At 38.4% G+C, this 20,321-nt stretch overlaps 1 protein-coding gene across 3 annotated transcripts in view; it reads left to right on the top strand.

The window, feature by feature from the left end:
• The window catches only part of TRPS1 (transcriptional repressor GATA binding 1), a 211,733-nt gene that overhangs the window by 44,659 nt on the left and 146,753 nt on the right, over positions 1–20,321 (top strand). For 2 of the 3 annotated variants that reach the window (XM_066335007.1, XM_066335000.1), the window contains exons 4-5: positions 10,737–11,866; positions 19,718–20,321. In XM_066335007.1, the coding sequence (XP_066191104.1) occupies positions 10,737–11,866; positions 19,718–20,321 (1,734 nt within the window). The remainder of the gene's footprint in view (positions 1–10,736; positions 11,867–19,717) is intronic. The other variant, XM_066335012.1, reaches the window with a different exon arrangement.

Genomic DNA, 20,321 nt, shown 5'->3' with positions numbered 1-20,321 from the left:
TAGAAGTGAATAATGTCAGATTGGGAAGTGATGATTTATAATTAGCTTATAGTATGATCTTAATACCTGGATTTCCTGCTATAGTTTCAGTTTGCTGACTCCAGGGACAGCATCTTAGGGCAACTGATCCATGCTGTCAGGAAGACATTCAAACTGGAACAGCTCAGGCATACAGTATAGAGGAATTTGAGTTTCTAAACACACTTTCATTTCCTCCAAACAATTGTTTCGTTAGGTCCTTAGTTATTTATAGGAAAGTTTATGCTTGATTAGAATGAGCTGGACGCTTTTCCTTTGCAGTGCTCTCAGAAATAAAACAGATGTGTGAGCTATCTCAGTTTGAACTGATAGAATGAGAAATAAAACAGCTGAACCTAGACTATACTTGTCTACTAAACTCTGGCAGTAAGATAGTGCAGGGGAGACAAAAAGCGGTAGGAAACAGCCCATAGATAATCTACTTAAGATCAGTCTTTTCTCAGACAAAAAACATTTTCCAAAATAGAACACACAGCCTATACAATGTTGGCTGTGTATTTGAAAGAAAAAAAAAAAAAAAAAAAAAAAAAAAAACTGGCTCTAGATGCTTAATTTTTAAGGGTGCTAGTTTTCCCTGGTGAATTTGGGAATAGAAGATTAAATAAGCGTTTGTGCCATACTTCATCAATTGCACATGCACCAGATGTTGATCCAGAACATGTCAGAAGATAAGTAACTGATTAACTTTTTTTTGCTTTCTCCTCCCCACTCCTGATTCATAGCAGCTTTGTGAGAGTAATAAACAAAGTAAAAGAACATTTGAAAATCCCCTTTGCACCCACTCATGTTTATATTACTCCCATATCCATTTTGGAGGGTTTTTTCTCATGCATCTGAATAGCTGGCATCTCCTGCCACAACAAGGGGTCATACTGATTGGTGCTCCAGTTAAAATTGGTTCAGTCAAACTCCTGTATAACGTGAGTGGGAACTGAACCTGAATAATTGGTTCATGTTAACACTATTATTTGGTATAGGTACTGGGCTGAATGAAAAGAATCCCTTTGTAATTAACTTAAGATAGTAATGAACTGAGCTTAGGATCTGATTTATTGATCCCCTTGCACTTAGCAAACTGTTCTGTTGTAGCTAGGCTGGAAGTTATCCATAGATTTATGGTCTCAGGCCATGGAACTGGACACAGAAGCCAGAGGATGAAGATGACTGACTTTGACATGGCTCACAGTAGTCAGTTAAGATGATAGTATCCAAAGATTTGTAGTATAGGGTTCTGTGGAGCCCCATAGTTTGCATTCATAACAAAGGCAAACAAAAAGCAATGGGAAAATGTCTGAGTGCAGGAAAATACAGTATCTCCTATCCTATCTGTAGAGATCTAGGGATGTGATCCATTTGCTGAGGGCTTCAAAAAAGAAATCAAATGCATTTTTGGACATGTGTCACAGAAGTGAAGTTAAAGCTGACCCACAGCCAAAAAAACCCACCCTCCCAACCTTAAATGCAGCTTTTAGGAGGTGTAATCAGCAAAACTTAGGAATACACATTTAGCTTCATGTATAGGTATTCAGATAATGGGAGTGTGTTTTGTAGTACCTAAAAAGGATTTGTCTGGGAACTGTGTGGCAACCTTTCTGGCATTCCTATTGTACAGATTTTTACTTGATACAAATATTTAATCCAACAAGATTCCCTTGAAAATGTTATTTTCTGTTAAAAATCTGCTGTACTCTTTTTTCCCATTTTTCTCTTCAGAGGTCTTTGGTTCATTGAGTTATAATAAATTCCGTAGGATGGGGTAAAATCACTGAGCAGTTTCTGGGAGATTAACTTTCTTGCCAGTATAGATTTAAAAAACATTCACTATCACATCTCTGAATGCCCAGGGAATGTGTTAATCAGCTTTATAGCTTTTATCAAAATAATATTTGAAGTCAGTTCAATAGATTTTTTTGCTGACGTGCCCCCCCATTACTTTTTCTTCACATTTAGTTAATTGATCAATCTCTATAGGCAGCTTTGTCTTGCTGGATTTTTGAGCCTGCGTAAGGCTTTGTGGATGTGCCTAAAGCAGTAGCCTTTATACTGGATATAAAGACTTCACTTAAAGTTCATGTGGCTGAGTTAACAGCCATTATGCTGAAAGCTATTGCCTTTGCTGCAGTATGATTAAGTCTCCTTCTCTTTTTGATCTAATGACTCTTTAATGTGTATGTTGAAGTCTGGAGACAGGCAAGTTGCTGGCAAGTACAGAGCAGGCAGTCTCTTTTCTAACCCCCAATATTTTTTTGACTAGTAAGGGGACATCATCAACAGGAAGGCTGGAAGGTGCTGTCTTCCACATAGCAGCCTGTAGCTAAGGCATAGGACATGCCCAGCAGAGGTGAAGAAGCAGGCTTGGATCCCCTCTGACAGGGCAAGGAAAGGAACCTACTTTTCCTGTTTCCTGAACAAGTGTTCAAGCCATTAGGCTATTGTGTAAAAGGGAGCGTGACCCCATTTCCTGGTGTGTGTTAAAAGAGAATAGTGTCCCTCAAAGAAAGGACAGAAATGTCTGTGTTCAGGTAAGGGTTTCAGATGGCATGTCCCAAGAGGAAGGGTATTTATGCAGCCATGAATAAAGCACATACTGCAGTGCTCAGCAGTTCTTATGGTTGCTTACATATTGTGTATGCTACCTTTGAGGTGCTTCCTGCTCATCCTGGCCCTGGTTCTGGGACTCATTGGCACAGATCTATATCCTCTTCTGTTCAGCCATTAAGAAGATTCAGAACATACCAAACCCCAGTTTTAAATTTTTTTAAAAAAATTAATCTTCTGGTCTTGATTGTTTCATGGTTTTAGATCTAGACAAACATATAAGAAGACAAATTTCTGAAAAAGCATGGACTGATAAAAGCTATTGTTAAGTTTGTTCGTTGTATTTCAATGCACCTGGGGGTGGGGGGAGGGAAAGAAAGGGAATAAATTACTGCTTTATCTACTATCCCACAGAATAATAAGAGGTTATCAGCAATTGTTTTCTTCTGTGGTTCTAGACATACAGTATTTTAAGAGTTGTCCTATACCACTCAGCCTAATGCTTTGTCATACATGAATCACAGAATGATTTGGGTTGGGAAGAGGCCTTAAAGCTCATCTAGTTCCTCCCTCCTGCCTCCTGCAGGAACATCTTCCAGTAGACCAGGTTGCACAGAATCCCATTCAATCTGGCCTTGAACACTACTAGGGATGGGGCATCTCTGGTTGGAGCATCTGCAGTTTCTCTGTGCAGCCTGTTCAGTGCCTCATTGTGCTCCCAGTGAAGAATTTTGTCCTAATATCTTTTTTAAACCTATTCACTTCCAGTTTGAAGCTGGTGCCCCTTGTTCTACCACTACATACCCTTATAAAAAATTCCTCTTCAGCAGTCTTGTACCCTTGTAGGTACTGGAAGGCTGCTATAAAGTCTCCCTAGAACCTTCTCCAGGCTGAACAGGCTGTCTTCATAGGAAAGGTGCTTCAGCCTTCTGATCATCTCCATGGATGATGGATGGCCTCCTCTGGACTTCCTCCAGTAGGTGCATAGCTGCCTTATGCTGGGAACCCCAGAGCTGGATACCCATCCCTAGATGGACCAGGTGGGGTCATGAGAGTGGAATAGAGGGGGAGAACCACCTCCCTTGACCTACTGGTTACATATATAAATACATACAATGAATAAGGCTAACAACTTCTCCAGGATTTTCACAGCAACCAAAAGCATTTCTGGATGTTCTGCCAGCAGGCTAGTCAGTGTCCTAGGAAGTGGTAGAAGTGCCCACACAGAGTCTGTAAAGCTCTTTCTTTTGTGACCTTTATAAATCACTGGTGAGTTCCATGTGTCTACATGGTGTTATGTCATGAGTGGTTTTTAGTGGTCTGGATTTCAGTTAATCAAATCTTTTCTGTTCTCAGGTTAGACATGTGTGACTAGTATAAAGTGTAATCTTAACTAGGATTCAGTTGAATGAGAAACAGTGATTTTTTGTAGGTTCTGTATTTGTAGGTTCAACATTTTATTTGTAGATCCTGCTTTTTATCCTTCACACTTATATTAAAGACTGAATCTGATGCTGTGAAGGTAAGACTTAAAAATTATAGGGTTTTTTAGGAGTACAGCTAAAATGCTAATCAGCGGCACTTCTCATGATGAAGGTTTTTGGTGATTTTGACAAAGGGACTCTTACAGATGAAGTGAGATTACAGATTGGAGGCCTAAATGAGTACAGCATTTTCTATTGCATTATTAGTAAATGAAACCTTCTAGAAGTTCTTTGTCATCAAGTGGGCTTCCTAGAAGGTGACAACATAACTGGTTGATGTGAACAAACAGAAACATATATGTGAATGAGCTTCATTTTCCTTGAATGCTTAGACAAATGGATCCAAATTTTATATTGTTTGTTTCACTGACTTTGGTTCAGTTGTCCATGATACAGATATTAGATCTAAATAAGTTGAACAACTGTTGCTGTGTATGATGTATCCTGATCTTGTGGACTAGATTGTGCTATACTAGGTTTTGCAGCATATGTTAGAACAGAACTTGCATGAAGGTGGGTGTTCCACAAGGCCCATTTCATGTCAGCCATTTTGCAGACTCTCAGGGCACTTTCCTGATAAACTGAAAACTGTCAAGCTCCCCTGGATGTGGGCATACCTGTTTATTTTGAATCCTGTTTCTGGGTCATGGTCAGGCTTGGAGGCTGCCTTGCACACTTGAGAGTCACTTTTCAGAAGCACAGAATTCAGTCATCTCTTTTAAACAACTGACACGAAAAAAAAATGGTGGCAGGTAGAGGAATTGGTGGTGGTAAATCACACATATGAAGAAGTCCACATGCATTTGCTTGTGAGCATGTATACATATATTTGCCTCATGCACATATAGCTGCACACACTCATATTTATAAATATTATGTGAAAAGGCACTTGGAAGAGGTATTTAACTTCTATATTGACAACAGCTGATGCAATTATTTGTATGATTATATGCAGTAGAAATTCTTTATATCGCTTCTATGGAGATACTTGTAGGTTTACTCTTCAGAATGATAGGCAATGATTTACAGGATGTCAGCTGCTACATAGTGAGTGCCTGGGAACATTGCCTTGCTCTGTGGCAGAAATAAGCCATTTTAGCTGCCTTGCAGTGAGTAGTAGTCTAAACTAATGTTAGAATAGTCAGATGGACAGTTTGTGGAACAACTGATGTGTTGTATATTCATAGGCTTCAAAATGAAGTTGTTTATGTATTGATATTCCTTACCTTACTGCAGGGATATGTGGTAGTGTTTGAAGAGGGGCTAATAAAAACAGTTGGTACGACTAGTAATATTAGTGCTTATATTTAAAGCTACAAATAGCTAAGATAGGCTACAGATAGAATGAGAGCTCAAAAAAAAATTAAGTTCCTGGGGAAAAAGGGAAGAAGCTAGGCTTTCTTCTGGTATAAATCTGTGCGAGTTTGCCTCTAAGCTGGTAAGGCTGTGTGAGTTTACAGTAGCCAAGGAACTGTCTGGTAATTTTATCTACAGAGAATAGAAGGAATGGTGGTTCTTTAGATACTAGTCTAGTAGCACTAGTTAGCAAATGAAAGTCTTGATTTTCTCTTTCTTTCTTCTGTTGGTTTTGCACATCTGGTCTCCTGACCTTAATTTAAGTTGTTATTGTTCTGTCACAGTCTTTGTTTTAAAAATACTTACAAAATTCTAATGACACAAAAACTGTGTTGGGTTCAATGGCAACAGAGTAAATCTCAAAAAGAATGCACTTACTTTGAATGAAAGTGATCCAATCGTTTGCTTTCTTGTTTTGGTAAGTATGAACAGCCCAGAAAACCAGGAGTTTGCCCTGAGTTTTTCCCTCACTTGTGCAACATAGATTTATGTACCTATAAATTAATCACAGTAAATAGTTTTAAGAATACACTCTGAGGATTCTCCTAATTTAAAATGCAGAAAGAGAGTGAGTGAGAGGGAGTGAATTCTCCATAGGGGAGGTTAGAGAACTGGGTGGTGTTAAACAAACTTGCATGAAAGCCAGGAATCTGTTCTGGCCTGCATGACATGAAGGAGTTCATAAATGTGGGATGGTTAAAATGTTCTGGATGCTATACTGCACAAAGCAAATGAATAAACAAGAGCATTAGAAAATATTTTAGGATTAGAAGATTAAGAGTAATTGCAAGAGCAGACTGGATGGCTCAGAAGATTGGTAAGGGATCTGGAGCCTTTCACCTCCTGATTAGCCAAAGATGTAACCCAGGTAAGAGAAAAAAAAAAAAAAAAGATTCATTAACTTTTGATGTTCCAATGCAGATGGATTCTAATCAGTGGTTGCAGAATAAGCCAGGGGTCAAAGACAGCTTTACCCTGAGCATGTAATCCTTGTGGTTGAATCTCTTATGTGAATATAGTTTCTGTTGGTAGAATTTTCTTCATGCAATACATGATTAGAGGAGCTGGCAAATTTTCTCTTCCTTGGTGATTTTTTTCAGTTTCTGTAAGAAGTATTTGTAAACTACTTTGGGTTAATGGAATTTAGGATTAAATTTGAAAAAGAGGAGGGAGAATAGGGTAGCATTTGGATCAAGGGCAAAAAATCAAAGACACATAATAAAAAAAAAAAGAAAGAGGAAAGTACTTCTCTTTGCCCAAGTCCATCTATTCCATGAAATCATTGTCTTGACTAATAAAGCAAAGTAGACATATCTGTTGGAAACATAGTGCAATTACACAGCTTTATTGAAGTACTTGCCAACATACTTTAGAAAGTACATCTTGAAACACTGTCATTTATTGTGTTATCTTTTCTCCTTTTTCTGGCTATTTTTGGAAATGTGTGTTTGCTATGAGGAGATAGCTTAGTTGTATTAACACATGAGCTTCACATTTTGACAATTTTCCCCATTAATGAATAAACTAATGATTAAGCGTTTTGAGTTTATGGAAATCTTACTGTGAAATATATTTCAGTTTAATCCCAGAATGAGACATGGCTTTGAAGAGCAATTTTTAAAGAATATCAGTGCAACCACATCCAGCACAAGAATGGAGAACCTATTCTATCTGTCTTTTTTCACACAGCGTTATAATTAATACCAAGTATATTGCCATAGTTGAGATGCTGCAGAAATACAGTAATCACAAGGTTTCATAAGCAAATGATGGTGAAGGGAAGAATTAAATCATGTTTCCACAACCTGAACTTGTATGTTAGGTTCTCTTTAAAAAGAGAATTGTGAAGATTAATTTTCTCCTTTGTGTGTTGAGGGAACTGTTGATCTATAGTTGTTCCTACATTTCCCCTACAAGCTGTACCTGTATTTGTGACTGCCACTAGCTGTGTCAGCTGGCACTTGGACTCCAGTGCTAGAACAGAATTGCAAAATTATAGTATTGCTTTTGTTTAGGTTCTTCTTTATGTTGGGAAGAAGTGTCTGCTTAAGGAAATGTAACTGTTAGAGCAAAGCGGAGCAGATAAAATTTTGTTGGGATCAGAATGAAATAAGGGAGTAAATACAAGAATTTATCATTTCTGGTATGACACAGAAATGTGGATGTAGATTTCAATGGAATGTATACCTCAGTATCTATCTGTCTGTCTGTCTGTCTATCTGTCTGTCCATCCATCCATCCACCCATCTATCCATATTCCACTTTCTCCTCCTTTACTGTTTGTGGGGCGGATCAGAGAGAGCAGAAGGTGAATTTCATCACCAGTGAAGAAGTTTAGTGCCTGTACATAGAGATACAACATGTAACTGAAAAAATCTGAAAGTCAAGCCAAGATTTGAGCAAAGTGTGGGAATCCAAAGAGTTCACAAATGTGTGGGTTTCTTCCAAATGTGACTGGCTGAAAGCTGAGACAGATTCAGTTTATACTGTCACTTCAAGTGCTTCTCCCAACCTCTTTGCATGGAAACCAGTTTCTTAAGTTGCCTTTGAATTATGACCCTCATGGAGCTTTTCAGTAGGCTTTGTTATGTAAAAACAGAGGCTTTTGAGTGTAATAACATCAAGATGACCCTGTGTTACTTTTCACATACATGGTCTAATGCAATGAATTATTTTGAATTGTGGCAGGTATTCAGGGACATGCCAAACCAGTAACTGGTAATCAATTACATTTGAGTGTTGTAAAGACTGTATGTGTCTCCCACATTACAAGAACTTAACACAGGCACTGTGGGAATATGTAGTTCTTCTTTATCCTCTTGTGATGCAGAGAAGGATATATTAGCATGGAACACAAAATTGCTGTGTAGACCACTAAGCAGGATTAACATAAGTTACAGAAATGATGTGATATACAGTCCATTATAGAAAATGCTAATAATAATATGTTTTACCAATGTTCTGAATTAGCAATGAATAGCAGCTGGGATTATTGTCACTCAGGGTTTGTAACTGGTGTCCATAGAGTGTCTGCAAAATAGGTTTGTTTTGCAGTAACTGTGGCTGGGCAGCTCAGAGTAATGAATATACCTACTCATTAGAGCCACTTAAGGTAAAGCATTTTGGTCAGTTTTCTGTGCATGCATAGAACAAACATACATATCTAATTAAGTTTACCTTGCAACTCATGTAATCATGCAGTGAACTGCTGTTATTTTCTGTTTACTGTAACTCCATCAGTGCGTTCTTTAAGTTGTCTTTTGACATCACTTAGACTTTGAACATTGAAATAATGCAGTGAATGGAGACCTAAAGTGCCAGATATTGGAAAGTAGACGCAGATCCCACTGTTGTCAGTTGTATCAGGCTCAGCATGGCTTTGTCTCCAATTCTTGCTTGGTATAAAATACATAAAGGGAGGTAACTCCTGCACTACAGAAGACCTGTTAAACATCCCTCTTGAAAAGAACCTCTTCAAAACCAAGTTCATAATTTGATAGCAGAATGTGGAGCCTCAGTTAAAAGTGAGAATGTTATTACAGCTAAGTTCTAATGATTTGGCTGCCTGACTCACCATTGACTAATGAGATAAGTTTCCTAAACAAACAGAAAGCCATTTTCAGTTTATTTAAGGAAAAGTTTTAACCAGTGCATGGGGATTTTACTTCCTTAAGGAAAAAAAAAACAAAAACAAAAAACAAAAAAAACCCTAAACAAACAGAAAAAAAGAATTTGAGGCTGAATGGCAGTAGCTCATTATATCATGGTTTAGTAACTCATTGTCTCACTACACATGCTCAATTCTGATGAGATACAAAGGATAGCATTTCATTCTCTGAGCTAAATGTCTAAAAGGCATTTATATTATATACATTAAAAAATGTTTACATTTCATGCTCTCTGTCTGAGTCTTTCCATTTGGTGTGATACTGAATGAGCCAAGATCATGTTATCTTTGTGGCATAGCTGTTGAGGAGAAGAAAAATAATTACACCATTTGCCTAATGCATTAGAACTGAAATCTGCAGAAATGTAGTAATACACTTACTGGTTGGGAGAATGAAAATCAAACCATGCAAGGTGTTGGAATTTTATATTCCCTGTAAGACATTTCCTGGGTGTAAAAACTGAGGATATGTCACAAGGGAGCTTCTACCCATGTCTACACCATGTCGTGTAGACTGGATGATGGCAAAGGAGTCAGTATCTGTGGATTTTGGGAATTATCTTCTGGATGCTGTTTACTATTTGCTACTTAGGAAAAGAAGCTGTGCAATGGTGACATTTTTGTCAAGAGATTATTTATTTGGGCTTCAAACCAGTTGTACAGGAGCAGCAAATCTCCCCCTGATGTCAGGGGCAGGTGTGGTGCACTCCTGGGAAGGGCAGGCCTGCCTCGCTGTGAGAACATGGGCTTTAATAATATCAGCTCTGGAAGCCTTCTTCCCTTCCTGCAGAGCATTTTGCTCAGACATCATGAGAACAGTTAAGTAGACCTACCTTATTTTTTTTTGTGTGTAATTAGTGATGTCATGGATTTGGGTGTGGTAGTTTTCTTTGCCACATGCCATTTTTCTACTGTAGTTTTTCCATCCTTGTTTGACTAAATTGAGCTTTGTGCATGAGAGGAGCAGAAGATTTCCTTGGAGAATGTCTGCAGTGAGTAATCCTTGAGAAAATTGCCTCTTGTTTGAGACATCAGCCACTATGGCTCTGTAAAAAGGCATCCTGGTGGACACTGGATACTTGTGTAGGATATATGTAAGAATTGGTCATATTCCCAACACAGCAAACTGAATTTGTTATTTGAAATTTAATTCTTGCTTGCTTGAATTTAGAAAGCAACACTCTTAAATTGGAAACACGGATATGATTAAAGCATCTAAGTCAAAAGACTGAGGGTCGTTTTTTTCTTCCACACCTGGTACAGACTCCCAGGAGAATCTGCTTTCAAAGGGTTCAGAGCTATGGGAACTGATTATTGGATCTTCTATCAATGACGTTATTTAATGGTATAGTAAAGGAAGGAACAGTCCTAGCAGCACTAAGATCATCTTGTGCACGTGTGCCTCAGTCTCTGCAAATCAGTATATTTGTTACTCAGCCATGAGAAACATCTAAAAATATTTATCAACAAATGTTAAATATGTGCGTGTGTATGTGTGATATCTTACATAGTACAAATGAAAACAATGGCAATGATTAATAAAAGAGCCTTATGAATCAGTTGTTCTCTATTTCTCTTTCCCCCCCTTTCCACTCCTGGCTATTTGAATAAATATACATTGGACCTAAATTTACTTTATTCTTTATTCACAGGTTACTTTAGGTGGAACCTTTATTGGAATTGGGCGGAAAACTCCAGATTGCCAAGGCAACACCAAGTACTTCCGCTGCAAATTCTGCAATTTCACCTACATGGGCAACTCGTCCACTGAACTAGAGCAACACTTCTTACAGACTCACCCAAACAAAATGAAAGCAGCCCTTCCCTCCTCTGATACTGGTAAAACTTCAGAGAAAAACTCCAATAAATCCAGTCCTACTCTTCGACCATGTGATTCTGGAGACTTGGGGAAGTGGCAAGACAGAATCACTGTAAAAGCAGGAGATGATACGCCAGTTGGATATTCGGTGCCCATCAAGCCAATAGATTCCTCTAGACAAAATGGTACCGATGCAACCAGTTACTACTGGTGTAAATTTTGCAGTTTCAGCTGTGAATCGTCCAGCTCTTTGAAACTATTAGAACATTACAGCAAACAGCATGGGGGAAGCCAGGCAGGGAGCCTTCACCCAGATCTGAATGATAAGCTTTCTAGGGGATCTGTCATTAACCAGAACGATCTAGCCAAAAATGCAGATGGGGAGTTAGTGACAAAGACAGAAAAGGGTGCAAGTGTGGCAAAAAAGAAAGACTTGAGTAGCAAAGGAGCAGAGGACAGCATGGTGACAAGCTACAACTGTCAGTTTTGTGACTTTAGGTACTCAAAGAGCCATGGCCCAGATGTAATAGTGGTGGGCCCACTTCTCCGTCACTATCAGCAGCTACACAACATTCATAAATGTACCATTAAGCACTGTCAGTTCTGTCCCCGAGGCCTCTGCAGCCCAGAAAAGCACCTTGGAGAAATTACTTATCCATTTGCTTGCAGAAAAAGTAATTGTTCCCACTGTGCTCTCTTGCTTTTGCACCTGTCTCCAGGGGTGACAGGAAGCTCTAGAGTCAAACACCAGTGCCATCAGTGCTCATTCTCCACTCCCGACGTGGATGTTCTCCTGCTCCACTATGAGAGTGCACACGAAGGCCAAGCGTCTGATGTCAAACCAGAAACAAATGCCCTGCCAGGGGCAGAGGGGCCGCTGACGCTCAAGGAGAACAAAGAACACTCATGTACCAAATGTGACTTTACAACCCAGGTGGAAGAAGAGATTTCCCGACACTACAGGTACAGTGAAGTTTCAAATGATTAATGATTGGAACCCAAACAAACAGCCCGCACCCCCCCCCCCCCCCCCATTGATTAATGTCACCATTCTTCAAACATTTGAGGAAACTGGAAATCAAAATAGGAATGTGTATAGATATAAATCTTTACATCCAGAGTCCAATCCAACATCCACTTTGTTTTGGAAAACCACCAGCTAAGTTGGTGGATTTAATTATACATTTAGACCTGTGCAGAGGAGAGGGAAATTTGGATTTGTGTGCAGATGCTGAAGTTTCAGCATATTTGAGGTTTGGGCAGCTATTTTCCACCCAGAATCTTTTAGGTACTATAGGTACTATTTTAGTTTAGGCTTTTTCTGAGAAAATTGGCATCTTCTTTCGGTCAGAGAACACAAATGGCTTTACTTTCCAAGATAGACTGTGAATCCTTTATGCTCCGTAACAGTGCTTCAATGTACTACCTTTTTGTAGTGTTTTCCATTCCCAAGTCCAGCAATGTAATAATTACTTCAAGAGCATTCCACTGCTGTTTTGGTGTTTGTTTCCCACTGGGAGTAGACACTCTTTTGTCTGTTGATGTCATTCCCCAAGATCCTTTTGCAGATGCTTATTTTCATGTTGCTGGTTTAGAGTGTCATTCTATTTATTTTAAATGCTAGTGTTCCTATTTAGAGGTGGATGCAGCCAGTCTCCTGACTCAGTCTGACACAATGTCATAGTAGCAGCCAACTCCCTGCTAAACTTCTTGGGTCAGTTCCTGGGCTGTTGTAAATTGGCAGTCCAGTTTGCATCAGGGGAGGAGCTGGCTCTTAGAGTTTGTAAAGAGCAACAGTTATGTGCCACTGCAAAAGTGATGTTAAATATTAGAAAATCATGCTGAATATGTTAATAGTTAAGGCTAATGCGTCAACAACGGAAAACTTCAGTATCTATCTCATCTAAAAGATCTTTGTGTGGAAGCCAGCTAGAATGAAGACAAAAGAAGATGCATTTTCAAAGCTAAAGCTTTGTTAAAAGCTCAAGAAACTGTGCCACGTTTAATAGATTCCAAGACATCCAAAATTAACAAAGGCAGACTGGGGCAAGATACTTTAATAGAGATTAAAGCTGGGGGCACCCAAATGTTGCCCAACAGAGGGCTGCATTGGCAATATATCAGAAGTCTATTTAGGAAAAAAAAAAAAAAGACAAAACAAAACCAAAAAAACCCCAGATTGCTCATCTTTAATTTGGAGCTAGGACCCACAGAGGATTCAGGTCCCAGCATGCAGTTCCCCATTTTTGATCCAAGTGGGCCTGAGGGATGTTGTGTGGATTAATTAGTTAATGTTTGTAAACTGCTTTGAAGATGAAAAGTGGTATCTAAGTTCCAAGCATTATTACAACAGCTTTGAGCCATGCTGAAGAACTCCATAGGCAGCACTTTGTCCGCTGCTGGGGCATGGCATGATCTTTTTTTAGTGGTTAAATAACTGGAAGATTGAAATGGTTTCTTTACTGAAAGAATCCAACCTTTTATTTTGCTGCAGCTGGTAATTTAAGTTTTAACAAGCATGCCGAGCTAGGATCCTTTTTCCTAAGAAAGGAGAAGCCATGACTTTAAAAATTAAGTGCTAAATCTGAGATGGGGTAGTTGTAGCTGCTCCTTCGGAGTGCTCAGCACCCTGCAGTTCTGGCAGTAGTCACAGGGAAGTGCGCTTTGGAAAATCAAGAGATACACTTTAGTCATTTTAGTCTGAAATTGTTTGTCTAAGATTAGGCTATTTTGTTTAAAACACTTGAACAACATACTTTGTCAACCCCAGTCTATGACATTATTGAGTACTCTGAGGACATTGTGTAAAGCAAAGTACAATGCCCTCATAACTGCTAACTTCTTTTCCTTTCTTCTGTAATTCCCCCTTGATAATTTGAATTTTGTTTCTTTTCTACTTGTACTGCTGCTGTTTTCCCCCACTGTGCATCTTTTTTAAAATCACTTAAGTTATTTCAGTTTGTGGTAAGTGCTCTGTAATGGCAAACACCAGCCGGTTTTATTGTTTTTTTTTAATATATAACCTAGTTTTCACTCTATCAAACTAAAACTTTTGAGGCATTACAAGTTTTATTTTTATTATTATTATCAGGCTTTTTCTTTAAGTTGAAATCTGACATATATCAGATAAGTGTTCTCTTTCCCTTTTTGTATTTTAGGACCTAAAGATAAGAGTATAGTTCAGATTTTAAAAAAGTATAACATCTATAAAATAGTAGTGTTAGTTGATTGACAGAAACATGCTAATGTAGTCAACTCACATCTAACTGAGCTTTTCTGTTTCTTAATTAGAATTTGTCTCAACGCTTTTATGCTGCACATTATGTATGTCTGATGTATTTAAAATGCTGTACATGTGCATGTCTCTAAAACATCTTCATTTATAAAATAAGGAGCTGAATGGTTTCTAATAGTAAACATAATACTAAACATTACTGTGGTGGAAGAAAATGTTCTGCTGTTCACATATTTAGATTTAGCCTTGATAATCTGAAGTATCAGTGTTGGCTTTAGGTGCTACTTACATATTTTGATTCATGTATTTTTGTCTGCATTATTTTCATTTTTGAGTGATATGTCTGAACAACATACTTTATTTATTTTATTATTTATTTCGCTTCCTTTAGGCTCTACGTCTACAATTTCACTATGTATTGCTAGCTAAAAAGTTTTGTACGTCCCAGTGTTAGTCCTTCGCAGCCATGTGATTGCAACATTATTAGAATTTGCAAAAGCAGATCTTTCCAAGTTTTCTTTCTATAGAAATGTGTACTTACACTTAGCACTCAATTCACTATTTCTTGATACGATTATTTGAGAGCTGTTCAGTTAAATTTGAAGTCAATGAATCACACTGCACTTGAGTTTACTTGTATTTAAACCTCACTAAAATGTGCTTACTCAAATAAATCCCTAGAAGATTTATTGGGCTCCATTTTCCACTAATTCTGCTACTGCTCATTTCCCATTATACCTCTGAGGAATCAGATATTATTCATGTTCATTGCAAAGCATAGTTTTTTTCTCAAAACTGTCTGGTATTCTGATGAGCCAGAAGATGCCAAGTTTTAATTTAGATAAAAATCAAACACTATTTGGGAAATTTTGCATGTTGTTTCACTTAGTCCAGAGATTATTTTCCTGCTTGTTCCAAAATAATTAATTTTGATTATTTTTTTAAAATGAAAGCAGCTTCTTGCAGAAATGCCTCCTTTTTCTTAAAGTTTTGCTAAAATGTGGGAACTCAGTGCATTTTTACAATTTCACAAAAGATAGAATTTTTCATGTAAAACCTTATTTGACAGAAAGCATTTTATCAGTGCTAGTTATAATTAGAAGTGCTGTGCTGAAAAATCCTCTAAACATTTTAAAAACAAGATAGGATAGTGATTCATTAAACTGCAAAATATAATATGAAAATGTAAAGACTTAAATGAAATAAAAGCTTATGGTGTAGAATAATTTTTCTAATAAATTTTTTTGAAAATGTGAATGACAGCAGTTATGTAAGGTTCTCTTTAGAAATCAATTTTGAGTTAATTAAATAATTCCTTCCCTCTCACAGATAAAGGAGGTAGGGAAGCAAAAGGCAGAGAGGGGTGCTTGGGGTTTGTGTCTTCCCAGCATGCAGGGATGGGATGGGGCTGTTGGGGAGACAGGGGTGTTGGGACTGACCCTCAGATTCTCAGGCAGAAAAAGCCAGAGCAGGGTCTCAGAGGTGCAGACTATGGAAATGTGGAGACTTTGGGACGCTTCCCCCAGAGAAGAAACTCAGGGAAAAAAATGTAAATTGAGGCCCCACCAGCTCCCAGTTCTACAGCAGAGCAGAAACCTTCATTCAGTGAACAACAGCAGCAGCGATGAGGGCCTTTTCCATCCTTCTGACACCTTAATTCACTGCTCTGAACTTGTTTGCTCTTGCCAATGGCTTTTGCTCTCCTTTGATCTCAATTTTGCGCTTCACTCTGCCCTGTCTCCTCTCTGTTCTAACACTAAACTGAATTTTCTTGCCTGCTTTGCTTGCTGTCTTTTCTTCTGAATATTTTCCCTCTTTACAAGCTTGAGTGCAGCACCCATCCCAAAAGTTAACTTTCTTATAAACCTGTTTGTTCATGAGAAATTACAGTAATTATTATATTTATAATTAAAATAAAACGTGAAAAAATGGAAGTGATATGACAGCCATACCTTCTTCCAGAATATTTTCTATGCCCTAGAGCCTAGGACTGTCTTCAGGTAATTAAAAAAAAAATTACTTGTTTTGTAGAGGATGGTGTTTTGTAATACTTCATACTAGTTAGAAGTATGTCAACAAGACTTAATTAACTGGCTAGTGTCAGGAGTCTTGCAGCCTGTTAGGAAGTTCAAATAAAGAACATTAAATCCATAAAAACCCCCAACCATGTAATCTCTACAGCTTCAAGATTTTGAGAGTGAAAATCCTTGTATCTTACAGCACCCAATTCAAGTACTTTTCAGTACAAATAATGATAAGGTTTTTTTTAAATTCTCAGAATGTAACTGTGAAGCAAAGGTTTTGCCTGAATTTCTTGATATTTAATCTTGGGATTGGGCCAAAAAATGTTTTAATGTGCACGAATGATAAGGTCTTTGCTTTATTTTGTAGTGAAAATAATAATGCTGACTGACCTCAGTGGATTGGATGGCATTTCCAGCCCAATGCCATATTGCAGGGAATGCCAGTTTATAGCTTCAGCCTGCTGTTAGTGTGCTTGGGGACTGTATAAAGATTAACAAAGAAGAAAGAGTGCTGTTTTCTTCATTTACATAACTTTATTTCCTTACCAAGATTTTCTTCTCCTTAGAGTAGCTCTGTACCAACACACAGTATTGCACCAGACAAATTCAGAGGTTCAGATGGTATAGCTGTAGTTTAGATGTAAAGTGTAACTTTGAGGTAGTGCACAGAAATGCTTCTTGTGTACTTCGCAAACTGGAATTTTTAAAATTTGGTTGCTTAGCCTTGAAGAGCTTTGTACAAAACCCTAGATGTAACTTGGGCTTTTAGAAACATAGAGTAGGCTTAATTTCTAGTAAAAGAGAAATCAGACATTGCCAATTTGTTTCCCTGCTTGCTGTCAGGGTGGAGTGAAAACTGAGAAGAAAACATTTTCTTTTTGTGCCTTGTACGGGGAAAGAATAAGTTTCCAACTTTCAAAAGTTTTCTAATAGCTGATGATAGTTACTATTTTATTATTTGGGACAGTGGCTTACATTGGACAGTTCCAAGCTTTTGCTTACATTTTGGAGCTTGGGGATAGAATAATACACAGGACAAACCCATGTGAAGTATGAAGATTTATAATGTTGAGGCAGACTTTTAATGTGTTCTGGAAAAGTATACATTCTGAAACAAAAAGCCTGTTGGTTTACTAGCTACTGAAGTATGTCTTCACTTTTTCCATATCACAGTGCTTATCACAGTGTCATAGAAGGATGAAGAAATGCTTACATGACTGTCTTTGAACCAATTAGAAATAATTTAAATTAACAAATCTTTAATGTAATAATGGTGATTTTAACTGGGCCTCAGCCATGTGGTTACAACTGCATCTAATATTCGGCATTTATTTGTGTCCTCAAAAGTGTGGTGTATATGGCTCCTGATCAAAAACATTTAGCCAGTGTGGAATGGAAAAATAAAAAAAGACAAGTTAGGCAGAAAAAGATCAGCTGTTTGGAGGTGTGATACCTGTAGATGAGAGCCAAGTTAGGAAGGGGGTTAGCTATTGAAATAGCCAAGTTAAACAAGAGACACTTACGACTAAGTAGTGTCCCAAAGGATTGATAAACTTTCACATGGGGAGTGTATGTGATTGAGCCATTAGCCCCAAATGGTGTCTTGTTTGACTTGGCTTTTAAGATAACTAGCCCCTGTCGAACTTGGACTTCTCTGATGGTATCCCACCTTTACAGGTCTGACCCTCTTTATAACTTGGCTTTTTCTATTTATAAAATGGTTTTGATCAGATAGCACTCTTTTTTTGTTGTTGTTTTGGTTCTTTTTTTGTTTTGTTTGGGGGTTTTTTTGGGGGGTTTTTTGTATTTTTCGTTCAAGAGAGAATTAAGCTTGGTTTAGAAAAGAATGAAGTTGCAAGAGAGAATATATTAGTGTCGCATTGAGAGACAAGCTGATTTTAATAAATCACAATTGTAGAATTAAGGAAAAGGAACACAGCCAGAACAGGATTTTAACCCACAGCTTGCCCTCCCAGAAGTAGGTTTTGTTGCCATAAGGCTGGAGAAGAAATGAATCTATTTTTTGCATAATGGAACAAGATCATCTAGTCCCTTAAAATGAATATAAATACAGAAAATGACAAAAAGAAAGCTGATACTTCACAAGGGCTGAAAAGCATGAATCTGAATGTGTACTCATGTCTGTGCGCTGACACAACTGCAAGAAAATCAGACAGTGTAAATAACATATGGTTTGTTTTTCCAACAAAAGGAGAGAAAGAAGGCAAGGGGGTTTAGTAAGTTTGGCAAGTTGTCCCTTCTAAACTATCATAGTCTAAAAGGGACATTTTGTGTATCATTCCAATTCTACAGATGCATCAAGAGCCAAATCCTGCTCTTCCTGAAGTCAATGGGAGTTTTGCCATCGACTTCACTGAGACAAAGATTTGGCCTTAAAAGAATTAATTCTAACAATTGGAGTCAGGGCAGTAACAGATTTCTCATACAAGTTTTGTCCTGTGTGGATAATGAAAGGCTCAATTTTTTTTAGCTTGGCTAAAGACAGTGTTGTGACTCCGAATGCCTGGGGTGTGGATTGTGTGAGTGTGTCTGTAGGGAGAAGCTCTTGTGGAATTCTGCGCATTTTGCAGGGCAGGGATGATATTTTGCTCTGCATTGGTAGGATGCTGTGTGCAGTGGGGCCCGGAGCCTGATGAAGGGCTCTGATCACTCCTGTGCTATGAACAATTATTCCTAATGGCTTTAGAGAACTCATAAACAGTGTTCTGTTCCTATGATAGATACAGTAAGTGGGTAACATGTTGTTCTCATGTAGCAACATATGCTTTACATAATTTAGTAATGCAGTACTTTTTATAGGCTTTTAGAGTAAAAACAGGAAGGCGTGTTATTCCACTCTGTTCCACAGCTCCTACCCAAGAATTTCTGTATTTGACAGGAAACGCAGTTTTTAGTGACGCAGCCAACTGTTGTGCTTTATCTTTAGAGCAGCATCTTTTTAAGTTGTGTTACAATGTCCATAGAGAACCAAGCAGTGCTGTCTTTTGTGTACGGCCTTCTGTACTTTGGTGTATTCTTCTCCATAAGTTAACCAGAGCTCCATTTGAAATCCTCTTTGTCAAGCACAAGTATATGGAATTGGTGGAAAGTAAAGGACTTTTCAAAACATTTTAATTTTCTAACATAGATCTTTATTATATGAAGTGTTTTTTTAATAACAAAAGAACTGTCCTAACTACTTGATTTTGGTTGAAAAATATGTTCTTTTAGTCTTTCTGCAGCAGCAAAAAGTGAAAAGTATGTTGCAGCAAGCTGAAGAGGAAAAACACAAAACCCCAGTGAAAACTTTATGAAGTTTAGAATAATGCCCTGGAATGTGAAGGAATGATAGCAGGCCATTGCAAGGCATGGGGGCAAAAATCAGCACTATTTTTACCCTGTTGTATAAGACGCCAAAGTAAACCTGCTTGCTTTATTTAGAGAGGGTCATACTATAAGTTTGGTTTATTTTCTTAATCTTGGTAGGTAAAATCGCTGTGAGAGGGATGGCCATGGGGTGACTCTCATGTTAATGTGCTTCTCGTTTTCTTCCAGGCGTGTACACAACTGCTACAAATGTCGTCAGTGCAGCTTCACAGCTGTTGACACTCAGTCACTACTAGAGCACTTCAACACTGTGCACTGTCAGGAGATGGACATCACTACAGCCAATGGGGAGGACAGTCATGGCGTTTCATCTATCAAGGAAGAGCCAAAAATTGACCTTAAGGTCTACAGTCTGATTAATCCAGACCCCAAAATAGGGGAGCCCATATCTGACAGCATAGTGAAGAGGGAAAAGATAGAAGATAAAGAAGTGCTCAAGGAGAAAGGCTGGACTGACAGTCCCAGTGATGATCTTCGCAATGTAACCTGGAGAGGAGCAGACATTTTGAGGGGGAGCCCATCATACACACAGACCAGTCTAGGCTTACTGACCCCCGTGTCTGTTGGCCAAGAGCAGCCAAAGCCTTTAAGGGATAGTCCAAATGTAGAAGCTGCCCATCTCGCAAGGCCCATTTATGGCTTGGCAGTGGAGAGCAAGGGTTTCCTGCAGGGTGCCCCAGCCGGAGCAGCAGAGAAAGCCGGGCAGCTCACCCAGCCCTACTCTGGATCCGGGGACGGCAAGACAAAAGACGAATCCCAGTCCTTATTACGG

Source organism: Sylvia atricapilla, chromosome 1, assembly GCF_009819655.1.
Source record: "Sylvia atricapilla isolate bSylAtr1 chromosome 1, bSylAtr1.pri, whole genome shotgun sequence".
Taxonomy (NCBI): Eukaryota; Metazoa; Chordata; class Aves; order Passeriformes; family Sylviidae; genus Sylvia; species Sylvia atricapilla.
Note: the sequence above shows the minus strand (reverse complement) of the source record. Positions and strands in the feature narration are given on the sequence as shown.